The sequence below is a fragment of the Dysidea avara genome, chromosome 4 (assembly GCF_963678975.1).
Source record: "Dysidea avara chromosome 4, odDysAvar1.4, whole genome shotgun sequence".
Lineage (NCBI taxonomy): Eukaryota > Metazoa > Porifera > Demospongiae > Dictyoceratida > Dysideidae > Dysidea > Dysidea avara.
The window spans coordinates 49,728,996-49,754,863 of NC_089275.1; the positions used below are offsets into that span (position 1 = coordinate 49,728,996).

At 39.9% G+C, this 25,868-nt stretch overlaps 2 protein-coding genes and 1 long non-coding RNA gene across 3 annotated transcripts; 1 reads left to right on the top strand and 2 right to left on the bottom strand.

Moving 5' to 3' along the window:
* Window positions 1–17,495, top strand: LOC136252641 (protein NLRC3-like). The gene is made up of 4 exons (XM_066045164.1): window positions 1–32; window positions 77–358; window positions 13,290–13,343; window positions 14,028–17,495. Exons 1-4 carry the CDS (start codon window positions 14–16, stop codon window positions 17,348–17,350), a joined length of 3,678 nt encoding a protein of 1,225 aa, XP_065901236.1. The 5' UTR covers window positions 1–13; the 3' UTR covers window positions 17,351–17,495.
* On the bottom strand, window positions 7,369–12,042 carry LOC136252748 (uncharacterized). The gene is made up of 3 exons (XM_066045313.1): window positions 11,800–12,042; window positions 10,479–11,755; window positions 7,369–7,687 (listed from the first exon to the last, which is right to left on the bottom strand). The coding sequence occupies exons 1-3, from the start codon at window positions 12,040–12,042 to the stop codon at window positions 7,369–7,371; spliced, it is 1,839 nt and encodes a 612-aa protein (XP_065901385.1).
* LOC136252642 (uncharacterized) lies at window positions 12,354–25,287 on the bottom strand. The gene is made up of 8 exons (XR_010699740.1): window positions 25,241–25,287; window positions 15,825–16,522; window positions 15,276–15,775; window positions 15,030–15,223; window positions 14,868–14,971; window positions 14,550–14,806; window positions 14,256–14,357; window positions 12,354–12,828 (listed from the first exon to the last, which is right to left on the bottom strand). It is a non-coding gene; the product is annotated as an uncharacterized lncRNA (long non-coding RNA).
* Window positions 25,288–25,868: the final 581 nt, after the last annotated feature.

The window sequence follows — 25,868 nt, forward strand, 5'->3', positions numbered from 1 at the left end:
TTGCCTGAACAAGATGGCCAGGTTACTAACTAGTAAGTGACATTATGTTCATGATGTTGTGATTGGTTATTATTAGTGCCAGGTCGTCCCGTAATGAAAGATTTAAGCAAACACGTCCTCCCTATAGTCGCTACCAAGTGGTATGATCTTGGTCTGGAGTTGTTGGATCCCAAACATGAAAGAGCATTAGACATTATTGAAGAGAACTTTACTTGTGACGTGGAGCGCTGCTGTAGGAAGATGTTCAGTAAATGGTTAGAGACATGTGATGACGCTAGTTGGGCTCATTTGATAGAAGCTGTTAGAACTATTGAGCTAAATGAGGTCGCCAGTAATATTGAACAACTGGTACTACAAGGTGAGCGTGTCTCAGTCCAAATTGCTGCCAGTTAGCTACAGAATTTAGGTCAAGTGTATAATCGTTGCAGTATGTTGAATATGTATGCCTGTAGGCCCTGTACTAATTGATTGATTGACTAACAGATTGGTTGATTGAACCTCTCAACAATCGGCAAAGCCATTTTTCCTTGTTGGAATAACAAAAACACAGTTACAAGGACAGTAATAGTAAGCAGGACAACACAATTTACACAAAGCAACTTACACTGCGCAAAAAGATATGTTAAATGAAATTTTCAGGAAATGTATAAGTTTATCACAAAATTGTCATAATTCATGCACATTTCCTGAAAGGAATTAGGCACATTCGTGTATATAATTACCGAAAGATAAATTAATTGTGACAATTCCATATACATTTCCTTTAATTCAGGAATTATGCACATTTGGGTATGAAACATCAGGAAACAAATTTTTTGCGCAGTGTTGCAGTGGAACCTCAGTTGTCTGAACTACTTGGGACCAGAGGTGGTCCATAAGTCTGAAAAGTCCATATCTCTGAACTGTGTATAAATAACCTTAGAATAGCATAAAGAAAAATATCGGTATTATTCAACTACCCTAATAGAACAGTCACTACTCTAATAGAACAGTCACTACTCTAATAGAGCAGTCATTTCTGTCGTTTTGGTTAACTGAGAATCCAGATAACTGAAGTTCCAATGTATTTATGTTCATTTATTGTTATATGAGTAGTAGCTGTACTTTGTTTTGTTTTTCTTTGTTGTAATTGTATACTTATTCCTTTGTTGGTTTTGTAATGTGTATGTGTGTTCACTCCAGTAAGGAGGAACGGCTATGCCGATTACCATGAGGTTAAGTCAATAATCAATCAATCAATTAATCACAGAAAAAACAAGAAGAACAAAAAAGAGATTAAGTTTAAGGATTGGATGGTACATATGTTCTAGCACCAATCTGTACTTGTGGAAGTGATGAGCACAGGCCCCTTACACCCCATTCACACTACTTTCTAACTTGGGTACAGCATTGCATGGTTCAAACTCCTTGTTTCCCGTCACCTTGACAGGCAATTATACAATTTCATTATTTTGGTGAGCCTTTAAAATGTCAATAGACTGTCCAGTAAACTACAATGGATGTTTGAGGGTTTAGTGTAATGGAAGACAATGAAATGCAATTAAAATAACACAAAGCAACCCTTTTTGTAGAGTAGTTGTATATATCTATATAATAATTCTCTAACTCTTTTCCGACACTGCACCTTCGTTCTTGGTCGGATTCCAATTGGATTGGTGCCATTCAAATAGTAAAATTTGAGGCGAATCTTTTGATCCGGGATTGGTGGCGATTCGTTAAACTATGGGAAATATCCTTTAAACCACCGTAGCTACCCGAGGAAGACATGAATGTGTCCAAAACTTTCTGGATACCCTTATCGTGTTACCAGCCTTCCCCATCCCAGCTTACACTAGACGTTTCTCTTCTCCTGTGGACGACAGAACGAGAAACAGAAAATCAAAGCCATAAAACAAAAACTCCCTGGTTTTCCCCCCGATTAGCTTCAAACTTGCTAGACCAACTACCCGTCCAAATCAGTGTGTCATAAGTTGGTTTTCGGGTCTATCATTACGTGCTAACCATGGTTGCGAGATACTTATCACTGTCAATGGCCATTTAAAGTATATGATACGCGTATACGGCGTTCTGGTATACACACGTTGCCAATAGAAATCAGGTGACGTCATGGTTTAACTATCTTAAAGCTTACAATGAAATAGGATCAATCACTTTTTCATGATTTAACCAATCACATCAGCGAATTTGATCATGTGATCTGGTGTGTAATGCTATCATCCGGCAAACACAGCCACCAGTATAAAAGGAGAGTTTCGTAGTGGGTGTGGCAAGTCTACAAGCGATGATCATTCCTATCAGGCTACTTGACAGAGACTACACAAGAAAGACTCACCGGGAATACACACTCTGCACCCTGCTGCACTGTCCACTACAAGGATAGACGTCCTGAGGCCTACACCGCTGTGTGCTAGACGAAGTATAGCTACTGCGACACAAAGACAAACAGGTCAGGGACGCCTAAAATGGAGGATTACCAGCACAGCACTGCAAGGGAGAAGAAAACAGTCAAAAAAGGAGAGTTTCGTAGTGGGTGTGGCAAGTTAACGAGCGATGATCACTCCAATTAGGCTGCCTAACAGACTACACAAGGAAGATTCGCCTAAAAGACACACCCACTACTATGAGCAAGAAAGAACAGAAGATTACGTTCAACTACTTTAATAGATCTACCTTACCAGGCAACAGGGTGTCACATAGGTACGCACTGTAGGTAGATATGTGACCACGCATCAAAGTCTTGACCGGCTGAAATTTCGTTTTGACCTGTGACTAAGAGCCTTTTCGGACCTTTTACCGGTGACTTAGGGACAATATTTCAGTACTTTTCGAATTTTGGGTTGGAAATTTTTTCCCTTGGCTGTTGACTTGGCACGAATTTGGTGGCCTTGACCTTGCCAGGCGACGAATCGTAGACAATATCATGAAGTTGCTATTGCAGTCTTCAATGTGTAGGGAGACACATTTCCACTCCTTGGTTAACTCTACAGGGACAGCTGAAACTTCCAGAAGCTCTATTAGTTTAACTACCCTAATAGAACATACAACGCGATATCTACCCTAATAGAATGCACACCACCTTTAATAATTGAGCAACCACTCAACTATTGGTAAACTGATCCTCATACCACACTCAGACACTTTATGTTAGTTCATGCAACATCATCCAAATGAAGTAGAGTACATCCCAATTGTGGTATTTGTCTGCCGCTCAAAACTTTTTATGTATGTGCATGGTTGTAATGGGACACATCTTGATATGCCAATTTCATGAAGACTGTGTAGATCTCTGCATGTGTAGAGCCTGTAACTGGACACATGCATCTTGATAAGCCATCTGCATGAGTACTGCACAGATGTGCAGAAATTCCAGTGCACAAGGCCAACCTACATTGACATCAGTCACTCTTTGTTCATGAAGCCACCAACATTATAGCTAGATGTTAGTGGCACACATCATTGAAGAAATTAAGCGTGCACATGAGTAGCTATGCGTAATCATGTCTTTGTTGGTATGTAATGATGTGATTACTCCTTGATCATTAGTAATGTTCAAATTTAAGTGTATTCACACAATAGGACATAACAATTGTCTTAGTATCACATGTATTTTGCCCGGGTACACCTAGTATATATGATTTTGATTGCTGTAGTGAATATTAGAGTGGCTGACTGCCCTATTAGAGTATCTATTGCCCTATTATAAATCTTTGTAATAGTTATACCATGGCTGTGAGGGATTTTGCTGATATACAGTAGGACCTCGTTTATCTGGACCCCAAACATCCGGACACTCGGTTAACCGAACGGGTCTGAAGTGCTGCATGTGACTAATAATTGAAGGCAGTTATTGGTTTGCCAGCTGGAGTGCAGCCATTCAAAGACATAGGCATGTAATTAGATGGATTGATGATGGTTTGGTGGTAATCATTGGTTGATAGTTTGGTGGTGACCACAGACCAAACCCTAGCAGACAGTGGGATAACCTACTTGTATTGAAGTGCTAAGTGCTCTTATTGCAGTGTTGACCATTAGTAGCATTGAGTACCATCATTTAACAGGTATATAGTAAATAAGTGACTGCATTTATGCATGCACTAATGGATGATTCAAAGTTATGGATTATCCAAAGTTATGAACAGGGCTTGGCCCCAGCGGGTTCGGATAAACGAGGTCCCACTGTATACACCCAAACTCCAAAAGCTGTATTTATCAGCGAAATTCTGACACAGTCGTGGTATAAGTAATATATATCATTCAGTGCACACTCACCTGATAGGTGAGTGAACTACAGAACACTCACCCCATTTGTTTTATACACTAACATCTAATGATCGATTGTGGTTTCAATTACGTGGGCAAATAGCTCTCTGAACGTTATTCCTACATCATTATGTTTCAACACATGCCAGGAATGTTTGATTGTGGGATTGATTTTCGGGTTGTGAAGTTTTAAATACTACATTAAACCTTCGCTATTGTGGCAGTAAGTAAGTTAATACATTAAGTACTTAGGACTATAACCTACTCACGTAATTGTCATATTCTTCTTGCTCAATGGCTGACATGCCCCCTCCCCCCGTGCAGTGGATAAAAGTATGCATCCACGCATCGCCCAAGCGGTTGTTTACAAATAATTTGTCTTAGAATGTAGTTTAGTTACTTCTAAACTTAGCAACTACACTGGGCCTTGCGTAGAGCTGGGTGATATCAAGAATTTTGCATTGACAATATATCACCAATTATGAGCAACGGTATTACTAAATCTGATGATATTGTATTATTATAAATAAATCTTCATGTAGGTACTCAAGACTGCTACTGCTATAATGGAAATATGTATTGCACACAGTCTACAACTAGTGGCTATTACAAGTCTACAAAATCAAACTGTTGTACTGTAGTCTGTAATGTATGTCATGTTACTCAAGTAATGTCAGTCTTTCAAGTGCTAGAAACACTAAACTGTCCACTTGTCTGGTTTAAGGCATAACCTTTAGTCAGATACAATGTTCCCTCCACAGCTAAACCCCGTTCAGTTGGAACACTCGTAGCACACACACTCAGATACCTTGTTGCTAGTTGAGCAACCAGAGACTATCAACTTGATTCATTTTTCCACCACTCAAGTGGACACTCTTCAACATCAAGGTGAGGATGCTACAAATACTGATCAAGTTATTGTTTCACTTTCTCTTTAGGTGTCGAAAGGGTAGCTGAACTATGACCAAGGCACCAACAAAGTATCTTGCTCAAGCCTTTGGCTTTCTTGGCTGGAGGCTGATCAGTACTAGTGTCCTCATCAGTTGATTCAGTGGTGATTCGTTGACTAGAAAAGCACTCAAGCATTTGTTTTTCCACATCTTCCAAAACTTTTACTCTATCTTTAACATATGCCAATGTAAATCCAAGAAAGTTGTAAGAGGTGATCCACACCTGCATTCAGTGCAGGCTCAACACATCTCATCTCCATATCCACTCTAATTCTTTCTTTTGTTTCTTTTGTTAACTTAACATCATCTTATAATTATCAACCAATACTTCTGTGGTGAGGTGATTTAGCAGTGGCTTTACAGCTGATATGGTAGGACACTTCTCTGCTGACAGGGCATCAGTCATCTCCTTCAGAGGTTTGAGTGCTGCAGCCACAGCCTGTAAAACATTACAGTCCTGCCAAGTAGGAATCAAATGTGATGAGCTCCTGTCAGCACCAAGAATGATCCTAATGGCTTCAATCTGTTCAAGCACTCTCTCCACCATATCGTATACAGACCCCCAGCGTGTTACAACATCTAGTTTAGTTTGGGTTGGTGGATTGGAAAGTTCTTTTGCCATTGTGCAATCGCTAAGTCTTGTTTCTTTTTCCAGCTGCAAGAGAAGGGCAACCATACTTCTGCACACTCTCAATGTCTATTTGTTTGTAGTAAGCAAAAAGGCTTTTCATAGCTGGTACTCATATTTGCCATGCAAACTAATCGGTTCACAGAGCGTTTGTGTCCATTATTAATATGGAAGGCATATCGGCAACCGATCTGATCACCCTCGCGATCAGCGATCCGATTATCTGTACATCTCTAACCCAGTGTCTCAGTTGTAGAGACTGACAAAGATTCCTCATTACTATAGTGTCCGCCATCTTTACTGTAATTTCGATGTTTCGAATTACAATAATCGTTTCGAACAAATTTGAATCGAATACGAATTCGAATATTTGATATATTTGTTTTAGCCCTAGTTTATACTTCAGGTGGCTGTGTTAGTAGTATTAGAATCTTTCTATGCTACAGTATGGTGGCATAATCGACATTTTGGTGCTTCCATCGAGCAAAGCTGGCCGTTTGCATCCACGTTGAACCCAAAGTGCTTCCATACTAGTGCCTTCACGTTCTTTTTTGATATCAACTCAGATTCGCTCGACGAATTTTCAGTTGGGTTGTCATCACCTTCAAGTTCTGCCATTTTTTCCTGCTCTGCTACTATTATTTTCATGCACACAATAATAAGTGTAGGACCAGGTGTCCTACAGACCTTCAGCACTTGTGCTGTATAGCCTTAATAAGTAAACCAATGTCCATTTGGTTCCACATGGGTACTTTGAGATAATAAGTCACTCACTAGAGTTCCTATGGATACATATACATGAAATTGACAAGGAGAAAACATCCTGACAACCTGGCAGACTCCTGTAAGTGTTTGAGCGTTAATTGGATGGATGCAGATTCGAGGCTGCCCAGGTCCAGTCATGGATTTTTTCTCCTTCCTCCACCTTTTCAAACATACTTCTGTAACAACTTTAAACAGGCTGTAGGACCATACCTTTAACACTTGTGCTGTAAAGCCTTAATAAAAAATAAATAAAAGTGTCCATGTATTGTTTAATGTGAATATCGCTGATATTAATAAATACCGTGATATCGCCCAGCTCTACTAATGTGTAAACTAAAACCCACAATAAAATGCTCTGTCGCTCAACAAAACAAGTCAAAGTGTTTCATACCTTTGAACTAGTTGGGCATCAAAGCCATGAGCAAACCATGTTCCCGTGATATTGCCCGGGTAAAATGTAGATATTGCCCGATGAATGTGTGAGTTAAACCCTGAGCAGCGCCTTTGAATGCCCATGATAAAGTAGTATATAACACAAATATATTTTGTATTTCTAAATAATTGCAATAGAAATTACCAATGCAGGGCAAAGTGGTTTGTGGGCAGGTGGTGGGAAACAAAGAATTAATAAATATTGGTCTAAAGTTGCTGAGCCTAGTATGACAAGATAAGTGGGCTGCTAGTCTGGTGCTGCCACCACTTTGATTAGAATTAAGGGTCTGGTATGTCGAGCACTGCCAAATTGGATGAATCTGGTGCAACCAATCAGATTGCCCTTTCATGAAAGTTCTTGATCAGGAGATCAACAAAACGATGCTTGGCTGGCAACAATATTGGATTCTTCTGAGTGAATGCAATATTAGCGTTGTTGATTCTTCCTCGGCATCTTATAAGGTGGCTATCATCCAGGTAGGTTCCAAACTGTTTCACATACGCTGGAGCAGCTTGACCACCTCTCTTCTCTAAATACTGCAGCTCCTTGGGAAACTTCTGTGACTGAATATGACTCACCCAATATGTCTCAGCCTTACACAGCTCATCTGGACATAACTGAACAGTGGAATGATGACTGGCACCTCTTTTCCTAAGGGAATTCACAAATCTATAAACATATGCTGTTACACGAATAAGACGATTAAAGTTACCAAATCGGTTACAATCTATAACTTCCTCAAGTTGTGGAACTGCAGTGCTGGGGACAGCTAAAGCATGTGTTGGTTGTGGTGGGTTCTTTGCCAGTTCCTTACATACAATATCATCTTCTGCAGTGTTCTCATCGGGCCAAGAATCTGCTGGTAGCTGGAGAAAAGTTGGTCCTTCCCACCATGAAGTGCTTTGCAAGAGCTTCTGTCCATTCAATCCCCGAGAGGGCATGTCAGCAGGGTTCAGAGGGCCAGGGCAATGTCTCCAATTTTGTTTGGATGTTAGATGACAAATTTCACTGACTCTGTGAGCAATATACTGCTTCCATGGTCTTTCATTTCTGATCCAGCAAAGAACAGGCATTGAATCTGACCAGTAAACTGCTTCAATATCTTTACCCAAAGATGTCAAAATAGTTTCAGTGAGCCTTGCCAGTATTAATGCTCCAAGTAATTCTAGTCGAGGAATAGACTGTCTTTTAACGGGAGCCACTCTTGTCTTGGAAGCAATCAATCTTGTTATAACTCTACCATCAGAATACTTGGATCTTATATACACAACAGCAGCAAAGGCATGTTCAGAAGCATCACTGAAACCATGTACTTGAACATGAACAGGATCTGAACCATACAAAAAATAACATCTAGGTATTCTAACCTTATCAAGCATTGCAAACTCATTGGTAAATTGATTCCACTGGTCTAGGGCATTACCCTTCAATGGCTCATCCCAATCTGACCCTTCAACACATAAAACTTGAAATAGAATCTTTAGCTTAATAACAAATGGACTCAGAAAGCCCAAGGGATCAAATATCTTGGCTGAAGTCTTCAGTAAGGAACGTTTCGTAGCTGGGAGCTGTTGTACGAAAGTGACTAATTCAGTGGAACAAAACACAAACACATCTTCTTCACTGTTCCAAGTAATTCCAAGCAACTTCGTCAGTCCAGATTCAATACAAGAATTATCGGATGTAGCGAAAACTTTAACACTAGACTCATCTACCTTGAGGTCAGTGGCTTTCTTGGGCACTATCTCGGGATGTTGTTCTGCCTTTCTTATTTGATCAACAAGCAGTGGAGAGTTTGAGTTCCACTTCCTCAAATTAAAGTTACCCTCTGCCATTATTGACTTGACCTTCACATAAAGGTTGTATGCATCTTGAGCATTAGCTGCACCGGCTATCAAATCATCAACATACAGTGAGCTCTCTATTGTGCCAACCACATCAGAGTATTGTTGACGATACTTGCTCAAATGGTGAGAGATCACAGAGCCCAAGATGGCTGGCGATGGACGTAATCCAAATACGAGTTGAGTAAATCTGAAATGAATCAGCTCACTGTTCAAGTTAGCAGGGTCGTCAAGCCATAAAAATCGTATTGTGTCTCGGTCACTAGGGTGAATGGAAATCATCAAGAAAGCCTTTTCGATGTCTACTGTGATTGCAATGGGATTCCAACGGAACTTGAGAAGAATATTGAACAGTTTAGGGATCAAATTTGGACCAGTCTGCAAGCAGTCATTCAAGGATAAGGGATCGTCAGTCGATTTTGCAGACCCATCATACACAATATGGACCTTGGTGGTCTCCTTGTCTTGGCGAATAACAGCATGATGTAGAAGATAATGAACTGGCGAATGGGTTTCACAATTTCTCTCACCACTAGTAGGGTTTGGAATTGCTTCAATAATTCCTCGGTCCTGTTGTTCCTTGATGATCTTACTGTACTCCTTCAAGATACTGGGCCTTTTCAGTAGCTTCTGCTGCAGATACTTCAAACGGTTAAAACATAGGTTAAAATGGGTCGGAACATTATCATCTGAACACTCTTCCTTCCAGGGTAGCTTCACTTCATACCTGGCTCCATCAAAATTAATGTCTGGAATAGAGTTGTACCGATAATCGGATCGGTAATCGGTAGAACCCGATAATTAGCTGTTTTTACCATAATCGGAAATCGGTTGTAATGGGCTGTGGCCAGCAGATTATTAGTCTATTCAGCTTCAGCAGCTGCAGTACCACTGGAGGGCTAGTGTCAAAGGCTCTGGTATGTACTTGGGTAATTTGTTTATGTTTTGTGGTAACCACAAAGATAAACAGTGATGGTTCAGGCCCTAGCCCACTTGTCTGACTAGCAACTTTGAGTGTATAATTTCACAGAATTAGCTTTATTAGCTCTACTTTTAATGGAATGAGCACAAGTATAATTGTAGAGACCTACAATCGGGTATCGGTTAACTATCGGTAAAACAGGGTAAAAATATATCGGATATCGGTTTTCCCTAAAAAGTGGGAATCGGTACAACTCTAGTCTGGAATGAAGGTAGTAGATTCCTCCCCCTCAGGTACATCTCTAATTCCAATGGTTTCAGTATCCCAGAACTGCCTCAGCATTCCTGTAAGCTGGTCATTGTGCATATTCACTGTGTGTTGATCTCGAATAATAGCTAAATTTGAGGAATATTTTGAACTGGAGTCATTGATAGGTCCTGACACGAGCCAACCGAAGATACTATTCATGGCAACGGGTCCAGATTTGCCACTGACAACATCACCAATTACAATCTGCCAGTAATAGTCTGATCCAATTAACACGTCAATGCCACCTTGGTGGTTGCTACTACTATCAGCTAAATCAAGTCCCTGCAGATGGATATACTTACTGGCATTAACCAGCACAGGCAAGTTTGAGCAAATAACAGGTGAAGTACGTGCAGTTATTTCTAACCTCTCACTGTGTCCAGGTTTCTGCAAGGCCAGTCTGACTACATCGCAGCCTCTTGTAGTAAAGGAATTACTTCCAAAGGTATTCAGGGACAGTCTTTCTTGTCGAATGGGTTTAAGGTTTAGTCTGGTCTTTACCGAAGTGGTGATATAGGACAGTTGACTTCCATTGTCTAGTAATACTCTAACTGGTACAGCAGCTTGATCTCCAATGGCTTCAACGTGTGCAGTTTGCAACAGTACAATTCGTTTCCCATCAACCTGGCTAGCAAAGTTGCTAACAGAAACCTGCTGATCAGCATTCTGTTGAGAAGGAATCCCTCTGTCTGATGTCACAGGTTCACGTTTGATTGTAGGACACTGTTCGCAAATTGACTGATGGTGTCGACGATGACAATATCTACAGTTTTTGGAGCTGTCACAGTCCTTAGACTTATGGTTGCTGTGCAAGCAGTTAAAGCAGCGCCCACTTCTCTTCAAGATATCTCTTCTCTCATTCAGCTCAACAACTTTAGTACAAGAAGCCGAAAAATGATTATGATGGCAGTAAACACAGCTGACATTGCTCCCATTTATCACTAATGAGCTTCCAGTGGAGTTATGGCTACTTGGTGGACGACCGGACTGATTGGTAGACTTGGGAGGATTGACATGTGTGCTCTCACTTGCTTCTCTAGCTTCTACTTCTTGTTTGATTATCTTTAGCACATTAACAATATTCCACACCTTCCCTTCACTTTCTCGTGCTATTCTGAGGCGAACATCAGGTGGAAATTTTGACATGATGACTGGAGTGAGTATACTTCCATCTTGGTCAGATGTTACCTCAAGAGTCTCCAGACCACGTACATGAACAATGATCTTGTCATAAACTGAACGAAGTGCAGAGGGACGATCCACAGTACAGCCTGGTATCTTGAGTAATTCATTCATATGGGCAGCAATGATTTCCTTAGATCTTCCAAAACGTTCTTCCAACAGTGTTATGGCTGCATCATAGTTTGCATCTGATAGTGTAAGCCCCTGGATAGTTCTTGCAGCAGCCCCTTCCAACAATGACTTCAAGTAGCTGAACTTGTCAATCTTGGACATCCCTGCATTGCTGTGTACAGTGGATTGGAAAAGGTCCCAGAATGTGGTCCATGACATCAGATCGCCTCGAAATCTAGGTAATGTTAATTTAGGAAGCTTTGGTTTATTAAGGACTGGAGGAGAGCTGACAGACAGACTGGCAGATGGTGGATGAATTTCATTAGGTCGTTTAATGGCTTCCGAAATGTGCTGTTTACACGCAAGTATCTTAGCAGAATCTTAGCAGAGACGACTTCAGCTTCAGTTATTTCCTGTTCGATCTGTGAAGTCTCACACTTGTCAAGAATCTGTTTGTCAATGTCGTCTAGCACTTTCAATTTTGAGTCTAGTTGCTGTTGTTTCACTTGCAGTAGTGTCCGTTGTTCTGCGGTAAACGTTTCTCCTGTAGCAAGCAGCTCATCAACTTCCTTTATTAGCTTGGTAACCACTCCATGATGGCCCCCTCTAATTGCACGTAATTGCTCATCGTCCGACATTCCAAATGGCGAGCTAGAACAAAATAGACAAGAATCGACAGTATCGAAAACGGTTTACTTAACCTTCTGGGGTGCCTATTAACACCCGGCACCAAGGAATTAGCGTTTAGGGAGTCCTGGCACGGAGTCCTCGGGACGTGATCAACTGACTTCGATGAAGGATCGGTAGTTGCCCAGTCAATTGCGGTCGGTTGCTCGCTGCAGGAGAATCGGTAGCTTGTCGTCACGGGGTGAGTTGCTCGAGCCCCACGTTGGGTGCCAGTTATTGCGGAGATACGGTCGAATTGACACGAGCGACAGAAACAAGCTGCTAACTTTAATACAATTTCTACTAATCTCTAACAATCAAAAGAAAACTTACAACAATATTGCATCACGTGAATTGCATCATATCAAAATGGCCTAATAATACATTACATAATTCTAGTTCAAGTTCTAACAGCCTCATCAAATATTAGAGAATTCCTTGCCAGTAGTAGGAGAAGAGTCAAGTCATGTAGAAGATAGTAATGATCAAGATGATGTTAATGGTGAACAGGACGATATACAGGAAGTAGATGAACAAGGGCTTCAGGATCAACAGGGAAAGTCAGAATTAAGTGATTTGGGTTTGGATAGTCTTTTTGATGAGTATTCTGGTGGTGTGAGCGGTGGACAAGAGTTGCAAGGACCCGGACTGGAACAACCTCCTACAATCTCTGCAGAAAAACATTATTCTCTCCGTGATCGTTCTGGAGTACGACCCCCCAGGCGATTTGTACAGAAGTTTTGGGACGAATCTCAGTCCTGAGGGGGGAGTGATGTAACACTAGTAACTTAACTGTGTTATATAAACATTATGTAATACAATATCACGTGTGCCTGTACAAAGTAGTGTGTGCGTTAATAAGAGAGAACACGTTGTCACTAACTCTAGTACCGGGGTTAAACCAGTTACAATTATACTAGTTAGGATATGTGTACCTACTGATGTATAAACAATATACACAACTAGTAACACTACCACATGTTATATCACATGTGTAGGTATTGTTATACTAGTTGGGATATGTGTACCTACTACATGTATAAACAATATACACAACTAGTAACACTACCACATACTATATCACGTGTGTAGGTGTTGTTATACTAGTTAGGATATGTGCACCTACTACATGTATAAACAATATACACAACTAGTAACATTATGAGTAACACTACTAGTAACACAACTAGTAACACTACCTGTTGTCATGTGTATATAGGTGTTGTTACAAGGAGTGAAGTTATTAAGGATGACAACCGATCAGTCACCAGTGGTAAGACATTATCACAAGATACATATAATTATTATACCAGAGCTTACAGAAGTTCAAGATAAAGTAGCTCAATTATGAGGTAACAGCGAAGCAATATATATTGGCTAGTGGTAAAAATGTGGTATCAACAAATGTATATGATTATTTTAAAAGATGTTGATATCATTGCAGCCATTAATCACAACTCCTAAAAGCAGATCCCTTTCAAAGGCCATATCCTTTTTACACTTTGGTTATTTTGGTTTACACACTGTGTTATATGATACCCATACTACCAAGCATGGGGCAATTACATAAGGAATTAATCGATAGTGATTGCGATTACTTTGCTTTCAATGATTACAATTATGATTACGATTACAGTATTTTTAAAATGTATTTAAATAAGTTCACATTCTTAAAATATATGTATTGTGTGTCTGTTCAAGTGTAAATAATAGTTACAGTTATGTATATCACCACACATTTGGTGGTACGACAAGTGATTGTATTAATTTGGTGTATTCATGGAAATAATCATGATTATGATTACTTTAACAATATAATCACTTACAATTGCATCGACTTTAAAAACTATGATTATTTTTCACTTTAAAATCTGTAATTGATTGTAATCAATGACCCCGTGCATGTATGCCTGCGTATACTACTATGTTGCATTTAGTGATGTCTGTATGTGTGTAGGTCCTGTAGGAGGTGGTCAGTTACAACAAGTTACTGATAATATCAAGGCAAGGTGCCGACGTAAAGGATTGGTGAAATCTTCAGCAGAACAAGACCCATGGCCTCCATTTTATGCTGGCTCATTCACTAACTTAGCCCTAGTACATCAGACAATTAAACATTTACAGACTAAAGAAGACACTACAATGGCAGCTAGCATACGCACTAAGGGAGACATACACAAAATACCTGAACTAACATCATCAATTAAACTGGACAATATCCATCAAATATTCACTCCTATCACTTCGGATGATCAATGTCCCATTAGTATCCTAATAGAGGGTCACCCTGGAATTGGGAAGACAACACTGGCTAAGGAGATCTGTTTACAGTGGGCTAACAATAAACTGCTCGCATCAGATAAACTGCTACTATTACTGCTGTTAAGGGATCCTAATGTACAGAAGATCACTAGCACAGAAGAGCTGATGAAACATACACTACCTGCAGATCAGGTACAACCTGTTTTGAGCTACTTACATGAAACTCATGGAGCTGGAGTGACCTTCATCGTTGATGGATTTGATGAACTCAGTAATTTACATCGCCTCACATCTTTCTTTAGGAAACTCATTGAAGGGGACACTCTACCTAATGCACGAGTAGTGGTGACTTCAAGACCATCTGCTTCAGCGTGTCTACATCAACATGTCGACAGAAGAATAGAAGTACTTGGATTTGAGAAATCCAGCAAAGAGCAATATGCTAATGATGCTTTAAAAACTTCTCCATCTAAACTGCAAGCATTAAAGAGACATTTTCAACAATATCCCAACATTGATGCAATATGTTACATACCATTAAACATGGCAATCATAGTATTCCTGTGTCTACTAGGATCCTTGCCACCAACTGCCACTAAAATGCTTTCAAGCTTCATCCTGCACACAGTCTGTCGTCATCTTAAGAGGGCAGGGAAGATCACTGAAGATAAACACATAAACAAAATGGAACACTTACCACAGCCAGTCCAACAAGTACTACAACAACTCCAGGAAGTTGCATTTGATGGTCTTGTAAAGGACAAAATAGTATTCACAATGGATGACTTACCTGACATGTGCAGGGATGATCCCACTTGTTATGGACTATTGCAATCTGTTGAATGTTATTGTTCAGATGAAATTGGTACTCCAACCAAATCCTTCAACTTCCTACACTTGGGAATACAAGAATATTTTGCTGCCAAATATGTAGCCATCTCACCAGAAGGCAAGGTGTCCAAGCTTCTAAGGGAGTCATTTTTAGTTACCAATCATAACAGTAAGAGTGTCCGCCTCTCCAACATGTGGATCATGTATTGGGGCATAACCAGTGGACAATGTAACTCATTAATATGTTACTTGCACCATACTGCTGAAAATGACATGCCACCTTCACCTGATGATGATGATGACTCTGTTTCAACTGATGATGATGATGATGATGATGATGATGACGATGACGACGATGATGATGACGATGATGATAACCCTGTACTTGATGATGATGATGATGACCCTATTTCACCTGATGATGATGATGACTATGTTTTACCTGATGATGATGATGATGATAACCCTGTTTCACCTGATGATGATGATGATGATGATGATGATGATGATGATGACTTTGTTTCAGCTGATGGTGATGACTCTGTTTCACCTGATGATGATGATGATGATGATGATCACCCTGCTTCACTTGATGAAGATGATGACTCTGTTCTATCAGATCATCAAACCAACTCTTTTTATCATACACCACAAACCTCACCTGTGACGTCACACCCGTCTGATCCTCTACAACCATCATCCATTAGTTCCCCTTCTCTGACTGCTCCAACCCAACCAGTCAGGTACCCACTAACACCATCAAGCGGTCAACACTTCTCACCTCACCCTGAACCATTAATGGAACACCACATTGTGTATCATCCTTACCAACAACAACAACAACTGGGGTATCATCCTGAATCCAGTCATCATGATCCTAGCAACAGTGAACATGTTACTACTAATATTAACATACAAGTGACCTCAGGAAAGATGACTGCTCCATCCCAACAAGGATCAATATCTGATCAGGAAATATCTAATACTCTAACTATCTCACAAGATATCTTGAAGGACCCAGTGAAGGTTCTCTACTTGTTCCAGTGTTTCCAAGAGGCTCAGGACGACAAGCTATGTGACATCTTGTCCAAATCATTTGACAGTGGTGAGATTGACCTCTATGACCACAGACTCCTCCCACACCAGGTGGTGTCCCTGGGATTCTTTCTATCAAGATCACACAGGAACTGGAAGGAACTAGACCTGTACCAATGTTACATTGAAGATCATAGCATAAACCTGTTACACCGGTACATTTGTGGAGATGAACTAAACATAGCTACAATTGATCTTAGTGTCAATGATCTCACTGTAGCATCTCTCATTGGTGACATCATCACTCACCTTCAGCCACATACCCTGAAGTTAGATGATAACAATATTACTAGTGTAAGGGACATCTCCACTGCAGTAATAAACACTAACACAGTCGAAGTGTTACACATGGGGGGTAATGGCCTCACAGCACAAGAAGCATTAGCAATATCTGATATGATGACCTGTTTGGAGGTGTTGGACATCAGTCACAACGAACTTGGTAATGATGGAGCAGTTATAATATCAGAAGGAATAACAAAAACCAACACACTGAAAGTATTACACATCAGTTACAATAACATCACAGCTCCAGGAGCTACAGTAATTGCAAACACTTTACTACACAACACCTCATTGGAGGTACTAAACATGAGTTACAATGATTTAAGTCAAGATGGAGCCATAGCAATTGCTCAACCTATTAGTAATAACAGGACACTGAAGAAATTGAATATTGGTAAAAATAACATCACAGCCACAGGAGCTACATCCATTGTAAACAGTTTACTACACAACACTTCACTGGAGGAACTAGACATTGATGACAATCCTATAGGAGAAAATGGTGCTGGAGAATTTGCAAGTATTGTAACTAAAAACAAGACACTTAAGAAGTTATCATTCTGTGGAATTACATTTAATGGTACAACATTATCTCTTGGTAGTACAGTATACAAAAAGCTACTTGTGGTCATAATGAACAGCTTATATAATAATAACAAAATAACTGAACTGCACCTTCCCAAAAGTATAAAGCATTATGATAAATTGATATTTGGAACTGATTATATAAAGAGCGAGGTTGAACTCATCAATACCACAAGAAGAAAACATGATATTCAAGAATTAAACGTTTTCCCTGGCTACTGACCCTACTTTACCCATCATGCTACTATACCATGTTATATATGTATGGTTTATAACTACTGCAGGTATTAATATCATCAGCAATTAACATGATTAGTGGTTATAATATTACCAGTAATTACACACTTTTGCTAGAGGAACAACTAATGCATGCATATGGTGTTAATTAAGAATACGTTTTGCTTTTCTCATAATAGTACAGCAATACTCCATATTGGGGATCATGAATAGTGGTTGGGGTTTTCTGGCCAAAAATATTTCCCACAAATGAGCTTTACAATAATACCTTCCTGGTGCCTTTGCAGTAATGGTTAGGTATAACCAAGCCCAAAAGTGCCTTCAGTACCAACCTTAAATGCTTCCAATAGATTGATATGAAAGTTTTTTTTTAATTATTTGAAGTTGATATTATTAATTTTGTCAGTCACTGGTCAAGTACATATTTATTTAATTTGTTAGTCATTTGCTGTATAAACACTAGGCCCTGTACAGTAGTGGGTAGAGGATTAGTAACAGTGTTCATATATAGGATTAGGAAAAGCGCCCCTAAGATCAGGAAAAGTGTTCCTAGGATTAGGACAGTGCTCTTAGGAGTAGAAAGATGTGCAACTAGCTATAGGATCAGGGCATGGTTTTTAGCCGTTAAGTTAGGGTATGGGTTAGACCGTATAGTATTTTATATTTGTAACATTTAAAATCAAGAGGAAGAACCAGCAAGCATTGGTGGTATAGTGGTAGGGTATATAGTACTCTAAACTTGAGGTCTGGGTTCCAGTTGAGTCACTTCTTTTTTCCGTTTCTTATACCTTTTTGTGTCACAATTCTTTCTAAGTATTGAATGGGGGGTTACCCACAAACTTAATTACAGAGGCCACAAAATTACCAAGGCCACTGGCTGAGGTAATTGATTGTGGGTAGCCAAGCCCACATTGCCTGAGGGGCACTGAATACAGTGGAACCTCTCCCATCTGGACCTCTTATCAGGGCACCTCCATTGTCCAGACAGCCCAAATTAGTCACATAATTATATGCTTGTAGTTTATTGACCATAATGAAGTATAGTTTGAAAGCACAAGGAGGGAGCCTAAATGTTGCTGTTTACCTGTTTGGTGGTTTGTTTATTCTACTATTAACTACATATACCACTTGGTTGCTAGGTGATACTTCATTTTACAGCCCAGAGGAGTGACCATGAATGCTCATAGTGACTTACCATATACCTCTTTACAGGGAGACAACTAAATGTACACTGGTGTACACTGAGATGTATCCCAGGAAAGTGGTTGCACTTCAAAAAGCTTAAGGAAGCCATTTTCATCAAAGCAGGCATATAGCCTTGATGTGGATGAGGTATAGTGATATAAGATACCCTGCAGCTGATTAACGTTTTATAAAGGCTCAGACTGATGGGAATAAATTATTGCTCACGTGACTATCATCACGAATCAAAGTGTTGCCACAAGTGCTCAATGAGTGTGTTCCAGTATTCTTGCCATTCTACAAGTTGGAAGGCATTAGTTAAAAGTGAGAACCAGTCACAAGTGTTTCAGCACATTTTCAAATACGGACCACACCCACATTACAGTTAATGCAAGTTAACTACCCTTACTCATTTAGGCCTTTAGTATACATGTACATTGTAATTAATCTGTACATAATGTGACAGCATCAAAACACTTGCAAACCCCCCACTACTCAACTTACTGTGATATCCTTAGGACTCATTCATTCATAACATAGCTACAACGTTATGTGCTGCCTAGCCATCATCAATCTATTATCCATGCATATATAACAAATCCAGTGGTGGCACTCTATTGCCATGGCCCAGCCCCAGATAGGCTATCAGCCTGAAATGGAAGTGTTACATATTAGCTGTAATATGGGCACTTAGGATTTTCCTGATGTGTATGCCTGCAACCCTTGGGTGGGCTTTGGACGTACTGTGGATTTTCTGTCTGTTTGAACATCGTGTACTGCTTGCTCGAAATGCATAAATGCAATACTCAGTATGTGATACACAGTACCCAATGTTCAAACGGACTTCTTTGCAGTGTGACATGTGCTTTTTTCCAGGCGTGTCTTGCTAGTAATTATCACAGGCATTCCAGAGCTCTCTTTCATACTGGCCAGTATGACTGTTGGATGATATCGTACACACCTGATCACATGATCTATCTACTTTGTGATTGGTTAAATTAGGAAAAAGCTTTATAACTGCTGACGTCATTATAGCAGTGAGTTTGTAGCAGGATGACGTATTCTTCCATAAACGTTTAATGGTGATTTGCTGAGAAAATTACAGGGGTCCTTCATATCATCAATGGCCTTGGAAATTTAAAGGTTTTATTTCTTTAAAGAAAATTTTTGTTGGAAGTTTATAAATAATATTATGTAGCTGAAACTTTAAGTCTGACAATAAGAATTTGTAGTGTTCAGCAACAAAATTTGATTATTTCATTAGTGAAAGTTACACTGCATGAATATAATAGAATATATGACCAGGTATAGTACTAGTCTCGCCCTCAGACCACAAGGGTCTGGTGACACGCAATATGGCAGTGACGTATACGACCAAGGAATTCATCGGTCACCAATCAAATTCAAGTACGCCTCTGATGTCAGATATTCCTATACTTTCACGTAACTAGAACTCACTTTGTTTTTTATTGCTGTGTCCCATTCACAGTCTACGCTGATGCTTTTTTACGGTACCATCATGGATCTTAAGCAGTGCTCCATTATCACTGACAATTTGAATTCATGCCTAATACGTGATGTCATATAGAAATTGTAAGGCTTTGTTTTATACTGCCTAGCATTTGTATTGCATGTCACCAGACCCTTGTGGTCTGGGGGCGAGACTAGTCTAGTACGAGGTGGGATGCAAGGATGTCATTAAAACATGCATAGTGCCATCCAAATCATAATCTGCTTTGTACTTTGTTGTATACTTCTGAACTAGTTCAATTCCCACAGAAATGTTATAGTTCTCAGTGTTCAAGTTTCTGCCAGTTTTGGCTCACCAGAGAGGCATGCACTGACACCCAGTCGCAGCTATGCCAGACCAGGACCTGACACTAGACTACATACAAAAGTGAAAGTAATGGAGTCACGACAGCCTACCCACCACTTGATCCCATGCTGTTGATACCATGTTTCATCTATTCTAATTAAAAACAGCCAAGCTGTAAAAAAGAGGTGCGGCCCCTAAAAAGGTCATGGTGAAAAAAGATGTGAAATCCAAGGTGGCGGCCAAGAAATGGCTGTAATGGTAGGTTAATGGTAAAAATTTTAATAACGACAATTCAGGTGAATTTGGTGCTGCTTGGTCAATTGGCACAAAATTCACCTGAATTGTCATTTTTAAAATTTTTACCATTAACCTACCATCACAGCCATTGCTTGGCCGCCACCTTGGATTTCACATCTTTTTCACCATGGCCTTTTTAGGGGCCGCACCTTTTTTTTACACCTTGGCTATTTTTGATTAGATATCACTTCTTTTTGTATTTGTATACCCCAAAGCCAGCCATAGGCCGGCTTTGGGGCTTTTTAAACCTATCCTTATTCTTTACCACAGAAAGACAAAGCAGATTTATAATGGTTCAGATTTTATCAGTAATTATACAAATTATATACATATATTTATTACATGTCTATTATTCCCTGCTGGATAACTTGTTCGCAGCTGATCTCTCTACTAAAGGACTTGAAATGTAGCTGAATTCTCTACAAGGAGACTTGTTTCTAGCTAATCTCTCTACAAGGTGACTTCTTCCAGCTGATCACTCTACAAGGTGACTTGTTCTAGCTGATCTCTCTAGTTGGTGACTTGTTTCTAGCTGAACTCTCTACAGGGTAATTTGTTTCCAGCTGAACTCTCTACAAAGTGACTTGATTCTAGCTGATCTCTCTACAGGGTGATTTTTTGTAGTTGAACTCTCTGCAGGGTGATTTGTTTGTAGCTGAACCCTCTACAGGGTGATTTGTTTGTAGTTGAACTCTCTTACAAGATGGTTTCTTTGTAGCTGAACTCGCTGCAAGGTGATTTCTTCTAGTTGATTTCTCTACAGGGTGACTTGTTTCTAGCTGATTTCTCTAGTGGGTGACTTGTTTCTAGCTGAACTCTCTACAGGGTGATTTTTTTGTAGCTGAACTCTTAACAGGATGGTTTCTTTGTAGCTGAACTCTCTGTCAGGTGATTCTTCTACCTGATGACTCTACAGGGTGACTTTTTTCTAGCTGATCTCTTTACTGGGTAACTTGTTTCAAGCTGCTGGGGTGATTTATTCGTAGCTGAACTCTCTACAGGTGATTTGGTTGTAGCTGAACACTCTACAGGGTGACCTGTTCTAGCTGAACTTCCTACAGGGTGATCTGTTGGTAGCTGAGCTCTCTACAGGGTGACTTGTGTCTAGTTGAACTCTCTACAAGGTGATTTGTTTGTAGCTGAACTCTCTACAGGGCGATTTGTTTGTAGCTAAATTCTCCACAAAGTGACTTGTTTGTAGCTGAACTCTCTACAGTGTGCATAACTTGATAACTCAGTCAGTAAGTCAAGTCATTAGGTCTAAGTCCCTGAAATTAGGTTAGGTAATCCTAAGGCTGCAGCACATCTTGCTGTCAGACCTTCAGTGCTGGTCACTGTAAAGTGCTATTAATAATAAATAATAATAATAACTGGACTCTCTTCAGCGTGACTTGTAATATTCTGAATCTCTACAGCGATATATTTGTAGCTGAACTCTCTCTACTGTGTAGCTGAATCGTCTATAAGATTAACTGTTTGCAGCTGAACTCCATACAGAATAACTTGCAATGTAATAGAATTCTATAGTGGAGCAAGTCATAAACTAGCTGAATGCTCTATTAGGGTGACTGTTCTATTAGAGTATCTCGATCTCGCATTTGCTACACAGAGTTAGCTTTCGAATCATAACTCAGTGGTTTGTAATCCAATTGCTCTGTTCTACTGCAAGGACTTTCTACGATGAGTATTCCAGCTACATGCCAATTTTCTGCTCACTGCTCTAAGCGGTTTGCCTGGTAGGCGTGAAAATTATTGATATTTTTATTCACAAATCTCGATTGCACAATTGTTACACACCTTCAGCTTCGTGTCATATCTCCTAGATCTTTATTTCTATTGCTTTCAAACCACCAAAAGGCACTCCTACAATGGTTGATCTATCCACAAATCGATTTTCAACTCTTTCCATGAAGTGGTTTACCCTGTAGGCGTGACAACAAATTGATCTTGTTTTACGCGAATAATTGGTCATAAATCCTGAACCATTCAGCGGATTTGCACCAAATTTGATACTAGGATTCGACTTTGGACTCCCTTTCTGTGTGCCAAATTTCAAGCAGAGTACGTGTTTGCATTTTATAGCAATTTTTGCAAGTGTGCGAAAAGACGAAGAAGAAGAATAAGAAAGAAAAAAATGAAGAAAAAATCAAAACTTTGGCTGCTCGTATCTCGGAAATGGCTTGAGCGATTTCCTTCAAATTTGAAATGTGGACTCCCATAGCTGGCAGGCAACTCTGCAGCAAATTTGGTTCCAATCGGATAAGGTATCACAGGTGTGAAATGACGTTTTCTTTCTTCCTGTCAATATACCCATGCAGTGGCGGATCTAGATGGGTTTCTGGGGTTTCGACAGAAACCCCCTTTTAAATTTTGCTGTCTAAATACATAAATATTGTTGTGCTGACAATTTGTCATAGCAAACAACTATATATACCACCGTATTTCAGTAGAATGCATGCAGTTGCACTTTACTGACACCATTTATACCTATTATACCTTCAGCAACACTTCACTTTTCATCTCCCACTGCATTAAAAACGATCGAGATACTCTAATAGAGCAGTCATGTAACCACTCTAATAGAGCAATCAAAGCTACAGCTTGCATGTAGTCACCATATTTGCCCTATAGTTAGCTATAGTGGTATTTACAGTTTAAAGCATTGGATTTATTGTAACTGATAACTAAAAATAGCCTAAAATACCATCTCATAGCTTCTAAAATCTCAGAATGTCATCAGATGCCTTATTCAGCTATACTAACTTCCAGAAACCCCCTTTCAAAAATCCTACATCCGCCACTGCCATGGTGTGGCGCCCCGGCTTCTTGGGCCGCACGACACACTATCGTGTGTCTTGATACATTGGCTACTGGCCTAGAATCTATAATAGAACTCAAGCTACAACTTTGTAGCACCCAACAGAAATTTGGGTTGGCTAATTTCAAAATATCAATGGATTTTGTATATGAAGGACCCTTTAGAAAATTAACAGAATGCAAAGGTACACTCATACGGATGGAAACGAAAACAACCTTATGACACGTTGTTTTGGAAGGCTAGCAGGCTTAGAGAGTTTGTAGTGAATAGATGTCGAACTGTAGGAAGAGTTTATTTGAAGTTTTGTAGACCTGGATTTTCCAGCCAGGGGACTAAAGGGCAAGGCAAGAGGAAACAAACGTACCTGGAGATAATCAGAGCCTCCAGCTAGTTTTAGTGTGATTCATGGCTTCTCCTTGTAGCTGTTTAAGATCCATTAGCAATGAATCGCACTAGCCATTACGTACAGTATGTTACCATTTCGGTTTTTATCGTAATTTCGCGTAATTTTGCTCTTACTGTGTTCCTAGGATTAGTAACAGCACCCCTAGGGTTAGAAAACGTCTTTAGGATTAGGAACAGCGCCCTTAGGATTAGGCCACTCCAAATAAGACTGTAGTTTCCCGTCCTGATGTTTTCGTTATTCAGTGCGGGCGGGAGGCTTATTATTATTATTCATTATTGAAGATGTGACTGCTCTATTAGAGTATCTCGATCTTGAGAGGGTTTCAAGGTCATGAAAATCGCTTCTTTGCAAGCTAGCAACCACCAGAACCGTTCAGTTTTAGGTTTCACTGTGCTTTTTAGCAATGCAAAATGAAAGGCTCCATGTGGAGTTTCCAGAAAGCAGCACAGGAAGTGGTTTTGGAAAAATAATGACAATAATGACATACAATGCAGGTGCCCAGACGTGATGCGGGCGGAGGACGGGAAACTACATTTGGAGTGGCCTTAGGAAGAAGCGCTAGTAGGATTAGGGTAACGTTTTAAAACATTAGGTTAGGGTTAGGTATGGGTTAGATATATATTGATTTACATTTGTGGCATTTAAATATGGCAAAATAAGAGGAGCTGTCAGCTAGCACCGGTGGTACAGTGGTTAGGAACGCTGCTCTTCAAGCTGGAGGAGGTCTGTGGTTCGAGTGCCCGTCGTGACAGGTTTTTTTTTCGTTTTCTGTACCTTTTGGTGTCATATTTTTTCTAAGTTATAATGGTAACATACTGTACCTAACGGCTTTTATGAATCGCCACCTAACCTCCACCAAGATGCACTTTCAAACCTAGATTAATGGTGTACCCCTCCGAAGCACATCTACCCATGAACCAAAAACGTTCGCATGGGTGATTAATTGGGAATTAGTATATAGATGTACAGTGGAACCTGTGTTACGGTCACCTGGATTAAGCGGTCACCTTTGTATAACGGCCATGGTCACGAGGTCCAAAATATTTTCCCATACTGACAAATGTATGCATTGTGGTCTGCATTAATCGGTCACCTGTCTAACGCGTATAACGGCCAACCAAGAATTTGCCCTTGAATCACTGTATACATAATTTTCTCCTTCGTATAGCAGTCGCTACCTTTTATGGTGGCTTGTTAAGCAAATTGCCTGGCACCACGGCATCGTTTCAATTAGTGCGCAATCATCACACTTCCTGCCTTTCAGTGAATACTATATAATCATCTATCAGGCTTCATTGCTTAAACGTATTCAATAGCTATAACCAAGGCTATAACCAACATTCATAACAAGCTCACCTTGCCCTTTCTGTACTAAAATATATTACTGCATTGCGGTTGGCGCGAGCCTCTTTATAATAATTACTCATTTATAACGGCAAGAACGGTCATAGCCACTAAAATGCTGCTGACCACCTTATGCAGGTTTTCTCTATAACAGCCACCTGTATATAAAGAAGGCCAGATACATCTGGTCCCAAGGTGACCATTATAGACAGGTTCCACTGTAGTACACAAATTGCAAGTTACATGTCTACTGTGTTCATAAATTTTGTTGTATTTTTGGTACATTTTCATTAGTAATCTTGAAATTGCCTTGTATGTTGGCATAATACTGCTAGTCTTTAAATTTTGCCCCAGAATAATTGCGACCGGATCTCCGAAAACCCGACACAATAGTGCATTTTTCGAATTCCTGTTTAATAAATTTTTGTAATCTACTTAGCCAAGTGTACCTTCTGGCAAAGTTTCAGCCTCATGTGCCAATAACTTTGGGAGTTACAGCACTACAAAGTAGCAACAACAGAAAAATCGATTTGTAGGGAAAATGAATTCAGGTGCTTACTAGAACAGTTGTAACTTATGAATGAATTGACGTACTGAGCTGAACTTTTCACCATTGTGTTTGCAATGGATAAGGGAATCA

Excerpts from the sequence above, each read along its gene's own strand:
- LOC136252641 (XM_066045164.1), top strand. Across the intron at positions 359-13,289 it reads TGAACAACTGGTACTACAAG|GTGTTGTTACAAGGAGTGAA; the intron begins GTGAGCGTGTCT and ends ATGTGTATATAG. Across the intron at positions 13,344-14,027 it reads CAACCGATCAGTCACCAGTG|GTCCTGTAGGAGGTGGTCAG; the intron begins GTAAGACATTAT and ends GTATGTGTGTAG.
- LOC136252748 (XM_066045313.1), bottom strand. The coding sequence starts at position 12,042 with ATGTCGGACGATGAGCAATTACGTGCAATTAGAGGGGGCCATCATGGA. Across the intron at positions 11,756-11,799 it reads AGGAAATAACTGAAGCTGAA|CACATTTCGGAAGCCATTAA; the intron begins GTCGTCTCTGCT and ends GCGTGTAAACAG. Across the intron at positions 7,688-10,478 it reads AAACCTGGACACAGTGAGAG|GAAAAGAGGTGCCAGTCATC; the intron begins GTTAGAAATAAC and ends GAATTCCCTTAG.